An 18,387-nucleotide genomic window follows, 5' to 3' on the forward strand; every position below is an offset into this window, starting at 1 on the left:
TAGTTTTAATTATGTTTAATATGCGTAAAGAATTATGACAGGGAACAGCAATATGACAAAGGAACAGAAAGACTATTAAAACTGATGAGCAAATTTCAAAAAGAAACAAGCAGTAAAACTGTAAGAAAATAAAAAAATATAATAATTGAAATTAGAACTCAATAAAAGGGTTAATCAGATTAGACACAGGTAAAAAGATCGAGAACTAGATCACACATGTAAAGAAATTATCGACAATGCAGTACAGAGACAGGGAAATATAAAATATGAAAGAAAGGTATGGAATCATGTACAATAAAATGAGACACCTTACTTTTAAGTATAATCAGATTTCCAAAGGGAAAGAACAGAGAATAAAGGGAGCCAATATTAGAAGACATAAGAGATGACAAATTTTCAGGACTGAAGATACCAATCCTCAACAAAACAAATAACAAGACTCAAAAAGAAACATATGAAGCCAAAGCCAAAGAAAAGATCTTAAAAGTATCCAGAAAGAAAAGACAGGATGTTTAAAGAAACAAATTGACATATGATCTACGAACAGCAATAATGGAAGCTAAAATGTGTGGGAATAATAGCTTCAAAAAGCTGAGAGAAAAAAATGGTTATCCTAGAATTGCATATAGTATAAGCAAAACTCTTTCAAGGATGAAGGCAAACGGGCTGGCCCTGTGGCCGAGTGGTTAAATTCACACGCTCCGCTTTGGCGGCCCAGGGTTTTGCCAATTCAGATCCCAGGCACGAAGATGGCACCACTCATCAGACCATGCTGAGGCAGCATCTTACAGAGCACAACCAAAAGGACCACAACTACAATATACAACTATGTCCTGGGGGGGCTCTGGGGAGAAGAAGAAGAAGAAAAAAAGAAAGATTGGCAACAGATGTTAGCTCAGGTGCCAATCTTTAAAAAAAAAAAAGAATGAAGGCAAAAATAAAGACAGTTTCAGGCAAAAAAAAGAAGAGTTCACTATTAAAAGAATGTCACTATAAGAATGTCAACAAGAAGTACTTCAAGGAGAAGGAAAGCGATCCCAGAAGGAAGGCTGAGTTACAAGAAAGGATTGTAGGCAAAGAAAATCATAAAAAATCAGTAACTGTATAAAACAATAACAAGAATGTTGAATGGAAGGGTTTTAAAAAATCTTGAACAGAGAAACCATATGGACTGGGAGGGAGAGTGGGTGTTAAAAATCTTCTAAGAGTTTTGATTTGATTTAGAGGAAAGTAAAGACACTGATTATTCTCAGACTTCTGATAAACAAATTCAATCAATCCAAAAGAAGGCAAGAAAGAAGGGGAGAAAAAAGAAAAGAAAATCTAGCTCAGTAACATTTAAACTATAAAATGATATATTAGGCAAACACTATCAAAAGAAGGTTGATATAGCTATAATGATATTAAAAAAAATAGACCTCAAATTAAAAGGCATTATTGGAGATAAAGAGCATGAGTACATACTCTGATCAATTCTTTAGTAAGATTATCATCCCAAACTTAATTCATCTGACACTAAATCTTCAAAACATACAAAGCAACAACAGAAAGAACTACAAGGAAAAATTAATAATCCACAATTGAGATTTTAACATAACTCTTCCAGGTAATCAATAAATCAAGTGGACAAAAAAAGTCAATAAGATTATAAGATTGGAACAACATACTTAGCATATTTGATATAATGGATATATAAAAATACATACATACACATATGCACACCTATATCCATTTCTCTTTCCAACACATTTTCAGCAAATACATCATAGTCTAGGTGATCATGCAGGTGTCAAGAAATTAAAAGGAAAGGCAACAAAATTTTTTGACTAAATGCAAAACATTCTAAATAATAATTAGAAAGTATATAGAATTGAATGATGATAATACTTATCAAAACCTGTGTGATAGTGTTAAAGTGAAGAGTTTATAGCCTTAAATGCTAGCTACATTAGAAGAGAAGATTGAAAAAACAGTGTCTGAACTAGTCTTCCCACAGATGATGATGAATAAAAAATACAACAGACTTACTGCCACTGGATCCTTCTGGTGAAGCTGAGCAGCTGTTACCTGTTTAAATCCACCTGGGTAGCTGTTAACAGAAGCAAAGACATTAAACCTGGGAGTCAGCTATAGCACAGTACTCTTAAAACGAACATTCTTTTATAATACAAAAACTATTTTTATGAGGAAATTATACTTGTTTCTGAAAACTATGCCTTTCATTAGTGTCTTAAAAATTAAGTAGTAACCTATACTGTTGTAAACTATGCTAGTCTCTTAAGTGGTCAACTATCATTTCATAAAAAGGTACACATCTTGGAAAAGTTCTTGGCATAACTATATTTCTATCAGAATTTAAAGTTATTCATCATTCATTTGTTCATTTATTATAGGGTAGGTGATCACTATTTGAATTAAGAAAGAAAAAGAAATGAGCCAAAATGTTTCACATTCCCTGCCAAATGAGACAAAGTGTCTGTATGAGCTGGGGGTCAGGTCCAGGAAAAGTACCGGGAGACCACTTGGTTCTGAAGTCGAGTTCATACTCTAAACAGGTCGTGATGCTGTTTCCTATTAACAGTTGGTAAAAGACCACTGAGAATCACATGTTGGTGCTAAGTAATGAAATATTTCAATTGTGTTCAGATCAAAATTCTATATAAAATGGACAAACTGGAGATTAAAAAAAAACCTGGGGATAGTACCAGAGGCAGCTTAGTAATTTGGACGCACCACATCTAGGTCTGGAATTTGGGTTTTGTGTGTGGCTATCAGTATAATATTAGGCAACTTATCTTAGCTCTTTATATACGAGTTTACTCATACAAGAAATATGACATCTGCCCATCTACCTCTCAAGATTTTTATGAGTCAAATGAGAAAATGTTTGTGAAAGTGCTTAAGAAATTTAAAACAAAAACAATATTTAGATGTAAGGTTTTAAACACACTGAATGGATAAATAAAGCCTAAATGATTTTCGAGGAAGACGAGAAGAAAATGTAGTCAGTAGACTCTGTAAGGAAAGTTTAAGATGACCTAAATGTGATTCCTTTCCTAAGTGTCTTTCAACAAGACTTGAAAACATTTTAAAGATGATTTAAAGAACCATATTTTAGGAATAAAAGTTAAGGAAACAAATTTAGAAGTTTGCTGAGAAAAATGGATAATTTTCAAAATGATATTCTTTTATTTATTTCACGGAATTTCGGCTTCAAAAAAAAAATACCTGTCTAGACTTCTATTCCTGTATCCTTTCTTTCTATGGAAAAAAAAAATCCTTTACACCTTCTGCACTAAAGATTACCTTTCTATTTTTAACACTGGGATGACAAGTTCTAAAGCATAATACCATTCACATTGTATTTAGGAGTCTGCACTTTATCCTGAAGGATTTGGAGAACTACCGTAAATTCTGAGTAGAGGAATGACTTGAGTAACACCATACTCAGCTGATTTTTACTGGCAAAAAAGTTAACTACATTTCTTTGCCAGTATGGGGCAGCCTGAATGGAGTAGAAGAAAATTTGTTTTAAATGTTAGCAAAGATTTTTTCAATTCAAATTAACTTAGTAAACACTTACTGAATGCCTATAATGCTGGGGATATACAGATAAATAAAACAGGATCCTCTGCTCAAGAAAAATGATTAGTTGAATTCTATTGAGACATCTAATAGTAAGCTATATCTCTAACTCATGCCAATACATTTTAGATGACCAAAGAGTTAGATGTCAAAGTTCAAGGTGCACACATATCCATCAACAGGGAATGTTTATGAAATATGTAGACAAGAAAGGATTTCCTGAGACTTGAAAACATAGGATAAATTACAAAGGAAAAGAGAGACTTAATCACATAAAAGTTAAATAACTGTACAGCAAAGGACATCAAAAATAAAATTTATAAAAAGTAAAAAATAGAGTAGTTGATTAATATTCTTAAAAGATAAAATGTTCAGAGAAAGTGATAAGAAAACCATGGAGACCTTCATATAATGTAAACAAATGTAAACAATTAAATGCCCATCAAAATAGCAGAGTGTTATCATTACTGAATTATGTTTAATGATAATACTGTGTCTGCACAATTTTATAATAACAGACATTTTTATGCACTGCTACTGAAACAGTAAACTGATGTTTGGGAAAAACCTATCAAAAGACCTAAAAATGATCATCCCTTTGATCCTGAAAGTCATTACATTTCTAAAGTTTTATTTTAAATAATTCTATATTTCGAAAAAGCTTAACACATAAAGATGTTTATAAAAGCCAATGCTTTGTATAAAAGCCAAAATTTTAATTTCAAAAACTAGAGCAATGATTAAGTATGGTAAATCCTGTCCTGCACCACTACCTTGTGACTAAAAATAAAACATAAAATGGCTGAGAGTCTTAAATAAAACGAAAAAGAATGCAAATTTGTATATATATTATGATGTTGAGTCATAGGACGGAAGGTGAATTTTAGTTCCTTCTTTAAACTTTTCTATATTTTCTAAAATTAGCATGATTTAAAACTTTTACAACTAGAAAGCTAAATTTTAAATACATAATTGTAATAAAGTGTTATGAGCCTAATAAAAGTAGCATGTCCAAGGTGTAAGTGAAGAGTCAACAGAAACAGAGAAACAAAAAGCAATTAACCCTATGGGGGTGCAGGAAATAGGGAAGATATCCCAGAAGAGGTGACATCTGAGCCAGGTTTTAATAAACAAACAGGAGAGTTCTCAAAAACATTCCTGTCAATGAGAACAACACATGCAAATGCAAGAAGGTAAGAAATAGCAATATGTTAGCTAAAATGAAGGATTATGAAGCAGTAGTGGTAACGGGGTACCAATAATTTGCAAAGAAGTTTGGATTTCCCCTATAGGTGAGTGAGCTACTGAGGGGTACACTACCAGCTGGTGGGTACGTTGCACTAGCTGTTCACTACCGGCTGTGCTATTATTTTCCTCCACTTGCAGTAACACTAGAGATATTATTGCTATAGGAATTACCATAGCATTTTGTGTCAATACTTCCCTTTATGCTTTTATCACATTATGTTATCCTGACTTTTCATGTTTCTTTCCCAATTACCTCCACGTTTTACAGAACTCAGTTTATATGTAGAGATTTGCCAATAGTAGAAATTACAAAAGATGGATGTGAATTTACTCTTGTGAAGTCAAATAAGGATTTCATGAATGTGTTTAAGGGGAGGAATGGGCAAAGGCTGGCTGAAGGAAGCAAAAAAGTTATTCCAAGCACTTAAGACCTCCCTGGGCAAGAGATGAAAAGAAACAGATGGGAACATCAAAGTCTGCTTGTCTAAAATGAAGGTGCAATTGGAAATAAAACAATTTTGATCAAGAATGAAAGATCAATATTCTCACCACATCTTGCATGACAGTGTGGAAGGTATGCTTAATTAAATTTGTACCTGACCTGAAGATGAGGGGTTAACTAACGCATTATATGACACAATCAAGATCTCAAAAGATCTTAAAAGGCTGGAGATAAAACTTAACATGAGGTTAACTTAAGATATTGCAGTTGGATGAAAATGCAACTAAAACATACAGGAAGGAGACAGGGTTGAACAGCATATTGTTTGACAAAGACTTAGGAGTTTCAGCTGATAGTGAACTTAGTGTACCACATAGCGATATGGCCTTGAAGAAAAGTTCTGTTGCAATAGAAGCTGCATAATTAAAAGATGGAGGAAGACTCAGCTATACTAGGAAACCATCAGAACACAGTCAGACGACTGTGTTTAGTTAAAAAAGATACTGACAAGCAATGACTTTCTCTAGAGAAGAGTGACCAAGATACAATGGGCATATCTGAAGTGAAGCCACATAAAGAACTCTGAGGGCACTAGAGATGTTTGACCAAGGGAAAAGACAAATCAGGGGGCACTTGCTGATCACTGTCTCTACATTATCCGAAGGATGTCATGTGGAAGAGATATAATCATTTAACACTGTCCCAACAGGGAAAACTAAGACCAACATGACAGCTAGAGAAAAACATTATGACGCAACAGCATAAAGAACTTTCTAAAACTGAGATCATTTCAAAGGTGGTATGAACGTGCTGCACTGTGAGCTATGAGATTGCTATTTTCAGATATAGGCATAGAGGAATATTGTGGAGATTTTAGGTATTTTGCAAACATGGGATTTTGCTCACCACTTGTTAAACATCTCATGTACTTTCAGATGTTCAGGACGGTTCTGGATAGAGAGTAAGATGAGTTATACGAAGCAGAAAGAAAGAAGTGAGAAGATTGACTAAAAAATGAGAACAAGCTTGATCAGAGAGGTTATGTAAAGTTTCCAGGAAAAACAAATATTGTCAGTTAATAACTAGTATTTGGTATAGTTTTTTGGTTTTTTGATTGAGTAAATTGTATACGTAGCATGAGTAAAATTAGTATTTTCTTTGGGCTGTCCCAGTGGCGTAGTGGTTAATTTTGGTGTACTCTGCTTTGGTGGTCTGGGTTTGCAGCCCTGGTTCCTGGGTGCAGACCTACACCACTCATCAAGCCATGCTGTGGCAGTGACCCACATACAAAATAGAGGAAGATAGGCATAGATGTTAGCACAGGGCCACTCTTCCTTGAGTGAAAAAAGGAAGATTGGCAACAGTTGTTAGCTCAGGGCCAACCTTCCTCACCGGAAAAAAAAAAGGAAAGAAAGAACTATTTCCTTAAATGTCAAATTTTGAAAATACCTTTTTCTTTTAAATAAGATGAATAGTATTAAAGTATCAATAAATTAAAGTAATACATTTCAACTGCCTATCTTCCTTGACAATTCATTCTTACCCAGTATGTGAGGAGTACACTTTTTGTTCCCATTTGTTTCCAGAAAATGCAATGTGCCTTGTGTTCATTATGACAACATGATCCCCACAGTCACCTAGATTTAAAAAGAAAAAAAAAGAAAAAAGATTTCATATGAAAAATAATGACTTTAAGACAAAGTGTTCTTGGTTACTTATAAAGCTTATCGAAGTCTAAACAACACATTAAAAAATATAAAGCAAGTCACACTGCAACATCAAAATCCTTGAGCAGGTTTCTGTTACTCTTTTATATAACATCTAAGTATAGCAAGAGTTGGCTGGCCATTTGGAAAATCTCAACACTGACAGGTAAAAGAGAATTTAACAAAGATGCCAATAACAACAATACATCTTTAAAGGCAAACTACTGTTACTTCTATTATCTCTTCCCATTAATAATTACACTTCACTAAAAATGTTTATATTAAGTACCTTTAAATATCTAATACAAATTTTCTCATAAACAGAAGAGAAAATGAAAACAATATGCAATAGATATAAAAAAGTATGTTTTACCAATAGGTAAATTGAAAACAAATGTAAAACATCACGAATTATTATTCTTCTTCTCAAACTTAGAGAACAATGGAGTACTATGATCTTATGCTTAAGTACTAACCCAAGGTTTTTTCCAACCACATTTAACTAGTTAAGTTTAAACTGCCACTCTCAACTATGACTACACATATATAAAACAGGACAAATGACTTGAAAATCAAAATATGTGTACTGGACAAATTTTCCAGTGAACAGTACTCTTAAGTTTGGCTGTTCATCTAAACAAAATTAAAAAGTCAACGTGTAAGTTTTCACGAGTCACTATACATGACAAAATCAAATAATCAGATACATTTATTAAATGCTTACTGTACTAACAGAAAAAGTTCAAAAGACTGTAGAAGTTTATTTATTTGAGAAAAACCACCACTGAAAAAATAAGAAGTATAAGGCCAGTATATGAAAACTAGGATTACATTATAAGATTCTATGCAGAGCTTGGAACCTGAATGACAGAATTTTCAGAGAGAAGTTCATAGTCTCTCCAGGACAAGCAGAAAGGAAAGAGAATAAAGCAGGTGGGTTTTCTTCACTAGAGTGAAAGGAAATCCAGAGGTGTGAAGGAAAGACCTGAGGAGCTTGCTGTTAGTGGGGTGAAAAGGATAGTTTGACAATATTTGGCAAATTAAATGATTAAAGTTCCTAAAAGTGACAGAGGGTTGGATACTAAGGCAGCTGGGCAAATAAACCAGAAGAACAGGTAAAGAGGGTGAGAAGATATCTATACAGTCTCAAAGAATGCTTAAATGACTTAAGTTTTCATCCACACACTTACAGCTGAAGCAGCTAAGACCTCTTAAGACTAAGTGATTTGCCAAAGCTCACACACCAACTTATTTAACACCCTGTTCAGGCTCTTTCCATGACATCTATCTGGAGGAAAAATGGAATCTTTAATTTTCCACTGAAGCTGAATTTATTTTTTAAATGTTATTTAAGCTTTAAATATGCAAAAAGCAGGTTGAGCCACTCAAAACACACTGTAGAGATCAAAAAGGATCTTTCAAGAGACATTAGAAAGGATAGCACAAATCAGGTGAAAATCATGTTCTTTCAGCTCTAAGGTATGCATGAACATCTAATCTGGGAAAAATTATTCCCCCTTAATAATTTATGTCAAATTTCTATTAAACACATTCTTAGAACCACTTCTCTACTAACTCTAAATAAAACAAAGCAGCAATTAAATATTTGTTTTAACTGCATTACATATTAAAACAAATGCCAATATTATTGTTAAAGGCCAAAATCCAGGATATAATGCAATCATTTCTGTCTAAATAGATACATTTCATTAAAAAATTTTAATTAGAAAGTTTTACATTTTATAAAATGCAGCAAAAGTACATAATTGGAGCTCTATTGTCTGATCAAGAGATACTGGAAGAGAAATTAATATCTTTAAAATTAGAAAAAATTAAAGTTCAAGGGCCAGCCCAGTGGCACAGCAGTTAAGTTCACATGTTCTGCTTCAGTGGCCCAGGGTTTGTCGGTTTGGATCCCAGGTGCGGACCTATGCATTGCTTGGCAAGCTATGCTGTCACAGGCATTCCACATATAAAGCAGAGGAAGATAGGCCTGGATGTTAGCTCAGGGCCAGTCTTCCTCAACAAAAAGAGGAGGATTGGCGGCAGATGTTAGCTCAGGGCTAATCTTCCTCAAAAAAATGAAAATAAAAATAAAGTTCAGTAAGCAATTTTTGGAAATAAGAATTGTGAGTTTATTCACGAAAATTCCCACCTTAGATTTCTGAATTTATCTGACTCCTTTTTATAATATTAGGTGCTAAATCAAATGGCCAAATAAAATTCAAACTAATTCAATCAAATATTAGGTGCTAAATCAAATGGCCAAATAAAATTCAAACTAATTCAATCAAAGTGGAAACTCAAAAGTGTTATGTCAGGGAATCTAAGTTCTCATCATGGGTTACACTATCAGGGCCACTTCTCAGTCCTGCGGCCTCAGTGCTCTGGTCCTTCTCTGCTCTGAGCCAGAACTAACTCACATTTTCCCTTGAAAATTGCCTGGGAGGAAGGCAAGTAACATTTATTCAACATCTTCCACACGCAAGGTACTAAGCTAGGCATTTCATATTTACTTTCTAACACTTAAAGCCTCATGGGCATCTTATTAAGTTGGCTTTATCTACCTCTTGCCTCTCACCTCTTTTATTTTTTAATGAGAAAACTGAATCACAAATTAAACAACTCAGCTAAGAGTATGTAACTAATCAGTAGGAAAGTTAAGCTTCAAATCCAATTCTAATGACTTCAAAGACAAATCTTATCCCTTTCCCTACAACCAGGGCGGAAATAAGCGGTGGGTGGAATGTCATATGGAGACAATGATATCACTCACTAATCCATCGTGCACTCTTTTCTGCTAGGTTCTGTGGAAAACTCAGAAATCCTCCTCAAGATATTGTTCCTACATTATATTTGCCACTTTTGTAATTCACCATGTACCAGCTCCTTAGGCAGGTGTTCAAGGAGACTTACAGTATAGGCTCAGATTTTCTAGCCTTATTTACCGGTTCTTTCCCACACCGCTGTATGTACCAGGTAGGCCATACTACTTGCTATACTTGCTATTCCCTGAAGCATTATCCCATTATTCCTATTCCTCTCCTTCTCTCTCCCTCTCTCTCTCTCTCTCTCTCACACACACACACACACACACACACACACACGGCATGCCTACACACGTCCTCCAATCTTTTGTCTTTGTTCCTTCCACTAGAAATGCCCTCCTAATTTATCTCCACTTGTTAAATTTTATCCAAGTTTAACATAAATATCAAGTTCCAACATAAATATCAGTCCTTTTTCCATAGTCTTTCCTAATACCAACTTCCTTTAATTCTGTAAAGATGCCTGAATCTCTCTTATGATCTGATTTAACTCTCTCTGTCCTATCCTTTGCGTGATTTTATTCCCTCCAGCTAGATTATAAGCTACCTGTTGAAGGCTCTTAATTGTAGATCACTTATGTGAGAGAGGTACCAGTCATGATAAATGTTTAAAAAAATCCCTCGTGGTCACTTTGATGTAAATAGGGCTTGTTCTATCATTTCTGCCTCCCACTCAATTCCTTTCTTAGGTTTCACGGGAGAAGCTTCTAGTTCTTATCTTAGAAATCAGACCATTCAAACTTGTCTGAGCTAGCCAGACCTCATGCAAGTGTAGATTCAGATGGAGAGATCTCTTAAGATTGGTAGGAGTCTTGGGTTCTTCCAAAAATCTGCTTTATATAAAATCTCCTATATATAAAATCACCTTTTCCATTAATTAAATAATCCACTCATTACTTACCATGTACATACTAATGCCAGGTACTGTTCTTGATGCTGAGAATATAGCAATGAGTGAAACTGAAGTCCCTGTTTGTAATGAATCTTACTTTCTAGTGGAGGGAACTAGACAATAAACAAATACAAAACTAACAATATGCAAGAAGCTGATAAGATAGGGGGATACAGAGTAATGGGGTGGAGGTATTATTAATTGGTACAGGTTTTTGTGTTAACTTTCATTTCTCTTGATAAATGTCCACGAGTGTAATCGATGTGCTGTATGGTAAGCTCATGTTTGGTTTTTATAAAACTGCCATACTCTTTTCCAGGCTGGCTATACTGTTTTACACTCACACCAGCAATGTATGAGTAACCCAGTTTTGCTGCATCCTTACCAGCGTTTGCTGTTGCCACTATTTTTTTTTTTTAATACTTTGAGATGTATTTTTTTTTTTAAGATTTTATTTTTTTCCTTTTTCTCCCCAAAGCCCCCCAGTACATAGTAGTATATTCTTCGTTGTGGGTTCTTCTAGTTGTGGCATGTGGGACACTGCCTCAGCATGGTTTGATGAGCAGTGCCATGTCCGCACCCAGGATTCGAACCAACGAAACACTGGGCCACCTGCAGCGGAGCGCGCGAACTTAACCACTCGGCCACGGGGCCAGCCCCTGTTGCCACTATTTTTCATTTTAGCTATTCGAATACATGTGTAATGATATTTCCTTGTGGTTTTAATCTGCATTTCCCTAATGGCTAATGATGGTGAACATTATTTTATGTTTCATCTGGTCATGGATTTTGCCCATTTTCTAATTAGATCATTTTTTTTTTTTACTGTTGAGTTTTCAGAGTTTTTATGAGACTGACACACTCCCAACTATGCCGAGAGGGTGGGTTGCTGAGTTTTGAGAGTTTTTAATATATTATAAATATTAGTCCTTTGTTGGCTATGTGGCTTGCAAATATTCTCTTCCAGTCTGTAGCTTGTCTTTTTATCTCCTTCAGAGTCAAATTCCTCCTTATAAGCGCTTTGCTTTAGCTCAGTGGTTTTTAAACTGCATCTGATAGAATCTCAGGGACCTAAGAAGGTAACTCAAAGGGGCAAGGATCTAGGGTCTTCTCCCTCCTCCAACCAGTGCAGCACTGCTTTTATATATTGGGTCTCCATAGGAAATACAGTTTGAGAAATGTTTGAAAAACAGCTATTGCAATATAGTGATACACAACAAAGTTTGGTTTTTGCCTTTATGTTTGTATCTAGCCTTGAAGGACAAATGTTCAAATGCCTACCTCAACATTATTTTTGGCATCCCTGAACTTGTACACAGCCAATATAAGGGATGATCATGTAGGTTACACAAAATCTACTGAGTGTAAAGATGCTGTAATAGGAAAGATGTCGTAAAGACGCTTTGATAGGAACAAGCCATGTTGTTTAAATTTATTGATAATATCTAAATATTCACTTCTAAAGAGGTAAATATTATACATATAACCTAGAGCAAAAATATCCTTCAGTGCTTTGTACAATGATATTCCAGGAATGAGGTGAAGAATAAATGTACAATTAAGATCACAAAATTAAAATGATGCAATTGTTAACATCTGAAATAGACTGACACTTAACTGAAGAGTAAAAAGAGAAAAACACGTTAGCTAGGTAGCTTTAAGAAGAGCATCCTAAACTTTTTTTTCTAAGAAGTCCTTAAAAGATTTAAATAAATAATACAAGGCAGAACACTAGAGATTAGACATAATCTAATATGAACCTTTGAGATCTGTGTGCAACTTTTATTTTATTTCAGTCCATGTAGACCAGGAGCATTTTAAGAAAATTTAATAGTAACTTTAGATAATGCTAAAGAAAGGTTTCCCTCTGCTTCTTTTAAACACTCATATAGTCCTCCTCAACTAACTAATCTGTGGCCAGTTAAACACTCATATAGTCCTCCTCAACTAACTAATCTGTGGCCAGTTAAACACTCATACAGTCCTCCTCAACTAACTAATCTGTGGCCAGTGAAAAGAGTGGAGTCCTCATGAAGAATAAATCATAATCCAAAAATCACCATGTGCCCTTTCTTTTTATTTATCAGTGAAAAAGAAACATGTTCAAAAAGCTCCCAAGTCCCAAACTCAGGAGAGTAGGTCTAATTAGAAGGAGGAGGGGATACCAATGAAGTAGTTCAAATATCATGTATGTTACATATCTGAATAACGTATATGACATTTGAATTACTTTATAGGTCCACTGGATTTTGTGAAGTGTTGTGGGAAACCGACTTTCCATTTATAAGGCTATTTTTTACAGAAAATGTGGTCTAGGTAAAGATGGAAATGATGTGGAACTAGGAAAAGAATTCCCTGTTTCTTCTACAAAATTTGAGGGAAATGGAATTACAAGTAGTCACCTAATTTCTTCTTAAAGTATAGCGCATACCAGTCCATTGAATGAAAGTTCTGCTTCCTTACAAGCAGTCATTACTGCAAAAGTATTCTGTAAGTACTGATGAATGAACATTCTGCTAGAACACCAGAGAGCTTTTGTGGCTGCCTGTCAGGTCATCCTTTTCTAGTAATGAAGAAGAGCTTTTCTATGAAATTAGAAATTTACTTTTTAAAGACCGAATTGCATTGGTTTCACTGTATTATAAAATATAACTTAAATCAGCAAAGCTTCATGTCCACAAGATGTCACTAGAACCAAAACTTAAATTGCAAGCAATTTTCAATTTAAAAATATGTTGTGTTTTAAGTTTTTTCTAACATTTATTGGTTTAATTAGCATTTATTAAGTACGTATGATGTGCTCACAATCACTGTAAACATGTTTATTTCAAAACTGACATACAAGTTCCCAGAAAAATAACATTACAAATCATGGTCATACATCCAGGAATGGCTATAAAAGTTAACATTTAGGTGTGATAATGGCATTTTGGTTATATAGGCAAATATTCTTAGGAGACATATGCTGAAGTATTTAGTGGGAGATATATTTATTAAGATATATTTATTAAGTATTTAGTGGGAGATATTCATAATGATATCTGCAACTTATTTTCAAATGATTTGAGCAAAAAATTATATGGTAAAATGTTAACAACTGTGTAATCTAGGTAGAAGATATAAAGAAATTCACTGTTCTAGTCTTTGAGCTTTTCTAAAAATGTGAAAACTTTCATAACAAAAGTTAGAAAAAAGTATAGGACAAACAACCTCGTGGAAAAATGGGCAAAAGACATGCCCAGACATTTCACAGAATAAGAAATTATAAAAGGCCAATAAAACAAATGAAAAGATACTTAGTTCCATTTGTAATCAGGAAAATGCAAACTAAAACCACAAAGAGAGAGCATTTTATATCTACCAGAGTAGGCAAAATTAAAAAGAATGAAAATATCAATGTTACTAAAGATGAGGAATAATGAAAACTCTTACGTGCTGCTGGCAGGAGAGGACTTTCACATGAAGACTAACTAGCTTCCCACGCACCTTTGAACCCAGTAATTCCTGTCCTATAGACAGACCTCGGAGACACTCTTCCAAATGCTCACCAGGAAAAAGGTACAAGAACATTGACAGCAATGTTGTTTGTAATGGCAAAAAAACTGGAAACAATTCAAATGCTTAGTGTATGGGTATTCATTTCATTATCATCATTATTGTGAATTTACTTTAAAATGTTAGCTGTAGTAATATAGATAGATACATACAGCTCTATCTGTATATCTTTGTATATTTCGTATTTAAAAATAAAAAGTTAAAACTGTGATCAACTGCAATAAATCCTGACAGGTCAAGCAAGATGAAGAGTAAGGACTGACACCTGGATCTTGCAGGGTGGACTGAAGCGCCTAGGTAAGTGACGTCAATCAAAACTACCTATAATAAGCAGAAGTATTTTAGCAATAAAACAACTTTTTTGTTTTGTTTTGGAAAAGGATACCGAAAAGCAAATCTATTAATTCAAAACAGTGAAAAGTAAACTTTCCATGCCTAGCTAGCTCTATATATCTTTCTGAGGGAAAAGGTTTCTAGAAGAGAGGGCAAGCTTATTTGCTCATTTTCAAAAGTTCTCTATTCAAATGTACTTTGCCACATGAAGAGGCATGTATAAGAGTAAACATTTAATTTATAGTCCAAATCAGCATATTTCTCAGAGTGAAAGAAAGGGCCACTGATAATTTTGCTGGGGCAATGGCGTAAAATGGGGTTGTCACAGGCAAACTGGTCTGTATGGTTTCCTTATGAATAAGCCAAATTCACTTTAGCATCCTAGTAGGTTTTTACCATGAATGGAATAAAGAATTCTCAGGAATAAAGAGGTCCTTAAAAACAGCACAAACTTCTTCAAGATTCTATCCTAGCATGAAAACTGTGGTTACTAATGACAGGTCTAAAATGCTACTCACTCAGTTGATGGTACACAGGTTTATGCAATCCTTGAAGTTTAATTGATGCCATAGCAGCAAGTTTCCCAGGAGGCTGCATTTTCCCATCTAAGAGATACCAAACTCGAGCAAAAGTAGCCCATTGCTTGAAAAAAAGAAGAGGAAATAAAGAAAATTCTAATTAAAATGAAAATATTTGAGTTTATTATTATATACCATCACATGCAGTCTACAGTTAATGTCAGTAATCTTTGAAAAAAGATCCTACCACTAAATAATGTTTTTATTTCTATTTCTGAAAAAGGGGGATCTTTTCTCAGTATTCTGCAGATTAACACAGTAGTTTTTCCTGCCTGCTTTTCTACTAACAATATGGATTATGTTTTATTAAAAACAGTCCAAAGACATATATCCCTTTATATTATGATTTATACTTTTCATATCACATAGAATAATATCTGGAGGGGTAATGAGAAGCTCTTATGAAAGCTGAAGTTGTTTATGAAGGTCTTCAAAAATATTTTGAGATTAGTAGAAACACTACATTAAAAGATGTGTGGCCAATTAAGAACTAAAGACTATTCAGTAGTTTAATTCTAATGGAGAGTTAAATATGAGTGCAGCTGGAAGAGCATAAATGGATGATGTTGAAAAAGCTTAACATTTAAAAAACTGCCTCACATGGACATCTTTAGGCTGCCTCAGGCACAGACCACCATCTTTGCAGTGCCCATCAGCGCCTTCAAATTCTAAGAAAATTACAGCCCAGGAAGACCTCAACTAGATGCTTTCCCTTTGCATATACACAAGCAACGAAACAATGCTGGAAAAAAATACAACTAGGCTAGCTGGTTTTTAATTATCACAAACCTCAAATCAGCTTATAAAATTGCTTACCAATTCTGTTTTATTCCTGTTATTTTTCTAGTATCTACCTCGTTCCCCTTGCACACCTTTTGTCAGATTTACCCCTATTCAAATATTTTGATGCCACTGTAAACGGTATTGTATTTTTAATTTCCAATTGTTTGTTGCTACTGCATAGAAATACACTTCATTTTTGTATATTGGTCTTGTATCTTGCAACCTTGCTAAATTTATCAATTCTGGTAGCTCTTTGTAGATTCCTTCTGATTTTTTAGAGATGATCATGTCCTTTGTAAACAAAGACAGCTTCTAGCCCATATCCTTTCCCTACCACTCTCAGCTTATGAACTGGTAAAAAAATTCAAACTGTGGCAACTATACAGGACAACCTTGTTTCTTCAATGAACTGCAAGGAAAAAGCTAGGAATAGGAATTGGAAGCTATTTATTGAGAGAGAATTATAAAACATAGCAACTTACTGCATTTTGGATCCTAATCCAAAGGAACAAACTGTAAAAATATTATGTATTTATATTATATATGAGAAAATTGGAAATTTGAACACATACTGGATACTTGATAATATTAAGGAATTGCAGTTAATTTTTCTTTCAGCTTTGATAAATGGTATTGATATTTTTTTTTTTAAATCCTTACCTTATGGAGATTCCTCAAAAAATTGGAAAAAAACCATACGACCCAGCTATTTCACTACTGGGTATCTATCCAAAGAGCTTGAAGTCAGCAATTCCAAAAGTCCCATGCACCCCAATGTTCACTGCAGCATTATTTACAATAGCCAAGACGTGGAAGCAACCTAAGTGCCCGTCAACAGATGATTGGATAAAGAAGATGTGGTGTATAAACATATATATATACATATGTGTGCGTGTACATATATATACACGCACACACAATGGAATACTACTCAGCCGAAAAAAAGAGCAAAATCGTCCCATTTGCAACAACATGGATGGACCTTGAGGGAATTATGTTAAGTGAAATAAGCCAGATAGAGGACAATCTCTCTATGACTCCACTCATATGAGGAATTTAAAATAGAAGACAATCTCTCTATGACTCCACTCATATGAGGAATTTAAAAATGTAGACAAAAAGAACAGATTAGTGGCTACCAGGGGAAAGGTGGGGTGGGGGGTGGGCACAAAGGGTGAAGGGGTGCACCTACAACAAGACTGACAAACAATAATGTACACCTGAAATTTCACAAGATTGTAACCTATCATTAACTCAATAAAAATTAAAAAAAAAAATCCTTACCTTGCAGAGAACATACTGAAATATCTACTGATGAAATATTAATCTGAGATTTTACCTCAAATTCATAAGGAAAGAAGAGAATGAGGGTACAGATGAAATGATAGTGGCTATGAGCTTTTTGAAACTGGGCAATATCTACTTTTATATGTGATTGAAATTCTCCATAATAAAGTTAAAGAAAAAAGAAACTCTTGACCTCACTTCCCTACCAGGTACTGACTCATTTACTTTTTCTTCTTTGTAGCTAAACTCTTCCAAAGAGTTTGCTCCAATTTGAGTTTACTCAAACTTTTTACTCCAATTTGTCTCCCCTCATTCTCTCTTTTTTTTTTTTAAAGATTTTATTTTTTCCTTTTTCTCCCCAAAGCCCCCCGGTACATAGTTGTATATTCTTCGTTGTGGGTCCTTCTAGCTGTGGCATGTGGGACGCTGCCTCAGCGTGAGCAGTGTCATGTCCGCGCCCAGGATTCGAACCAACGAAACACTGGGCCGCCTGCAGCGGAGCGCGCGAACTTAACCACTCGGCCACGGGGCCAGCCCCTCCCCTCATTCTCTCTTCAACCTACTCCAACCTGGCTTTTGCCTTCCCGCACCCAACATCATCACTCTACTGCCTGTCAAGGTTACCATGACCTTCATGTTACTAAATCCATTGGTCAATTTGAAGTCTTCGACACAGCTGATCGTTCCCCTCTCCTGGGTATTCTTTCTTCACTTGATTTCCAGGACACCACCTTCTGTTGGTTTTTCCCCCACCTTTGCTGGTTCTCCCCTTATCTCTTGCCTCTGAAATGTTGTAATGTCCCAGAACTCGGGATTTGGTCCTGTTCTCTTCTCTTTACTCATTTCCTCAAAGACTTCATCCAGACCCATAACTTTAAATGCCATTTGTATGTTTAAGATTTCCTAATTTACATCTTCAACCTGGACCTCTTTACTAAAACTCTACACTTGTATCCAACTGCCCACTGGGCATCTGCACTACAGTGTTTCTTAAACCATACGTAGCAAAATACTAGTTTTTCTCCAATCAATTGCAGACCGATACTTTGATAGAAAAAAAAGTGGTTAAAAAAATTAAAATACTGCACAATATCAAATTGCTATAGAAGTTTTTAAATGGTTAACTTTACTTCCTTTATTTACCTCATCA

At 34.8% G+C, this 18,387-nt stretch overlaps 1 protein-coding gene across 2 annotated transcripts in view; it reads right to left on the minus strand.

Annotated features, from left to right (window-relative positions):
• The window catches only part of MRPL13 (mitochondrial ribosomal protein L13), a 44,334-nt gene that overhangs the window by 24,961 nt on the left and 986 nt on the right, over nucleotides 1-18,387 (minus strand). For both annotated transcript variants that reach the window (XM_008533410.2, XM_070630927.1), the window contains exons 2-4: nucleotides 15,108-15,231; nucleotides 6,819-6,912; nucleotides 2,029-2,089 (exon numbers count right to left, since the gene is read on the minus strand). In XM_008533410.2, coding sequence (XP_008531632.1) covers nucleotides 2,029-2,089; nucleotides 6,819-6,912; nucleotides 15,108-15,231 — 279 coding nt within the window. The remainder of the gene's footprint in view (nucleotides 1-2,028; nucleotides 2,090-6,818; nucleotides 6,913-15,107; nucleotides 15,232-18,387) is intronic.

This window comes from Equus przewalskii, chromosome 8 (genome assembly GCF_037783145.1).
Source record: "Equus przewalskii isolate Varuska chromosome 8, EquPr2, whole genome shotgun sequence".
NCBI classification, from domain to species: Eukaryota; Metazoa; Chordata; class Mammalia; order Perissodactyla; family Equidae; genus Equus; species Equus przewalskii.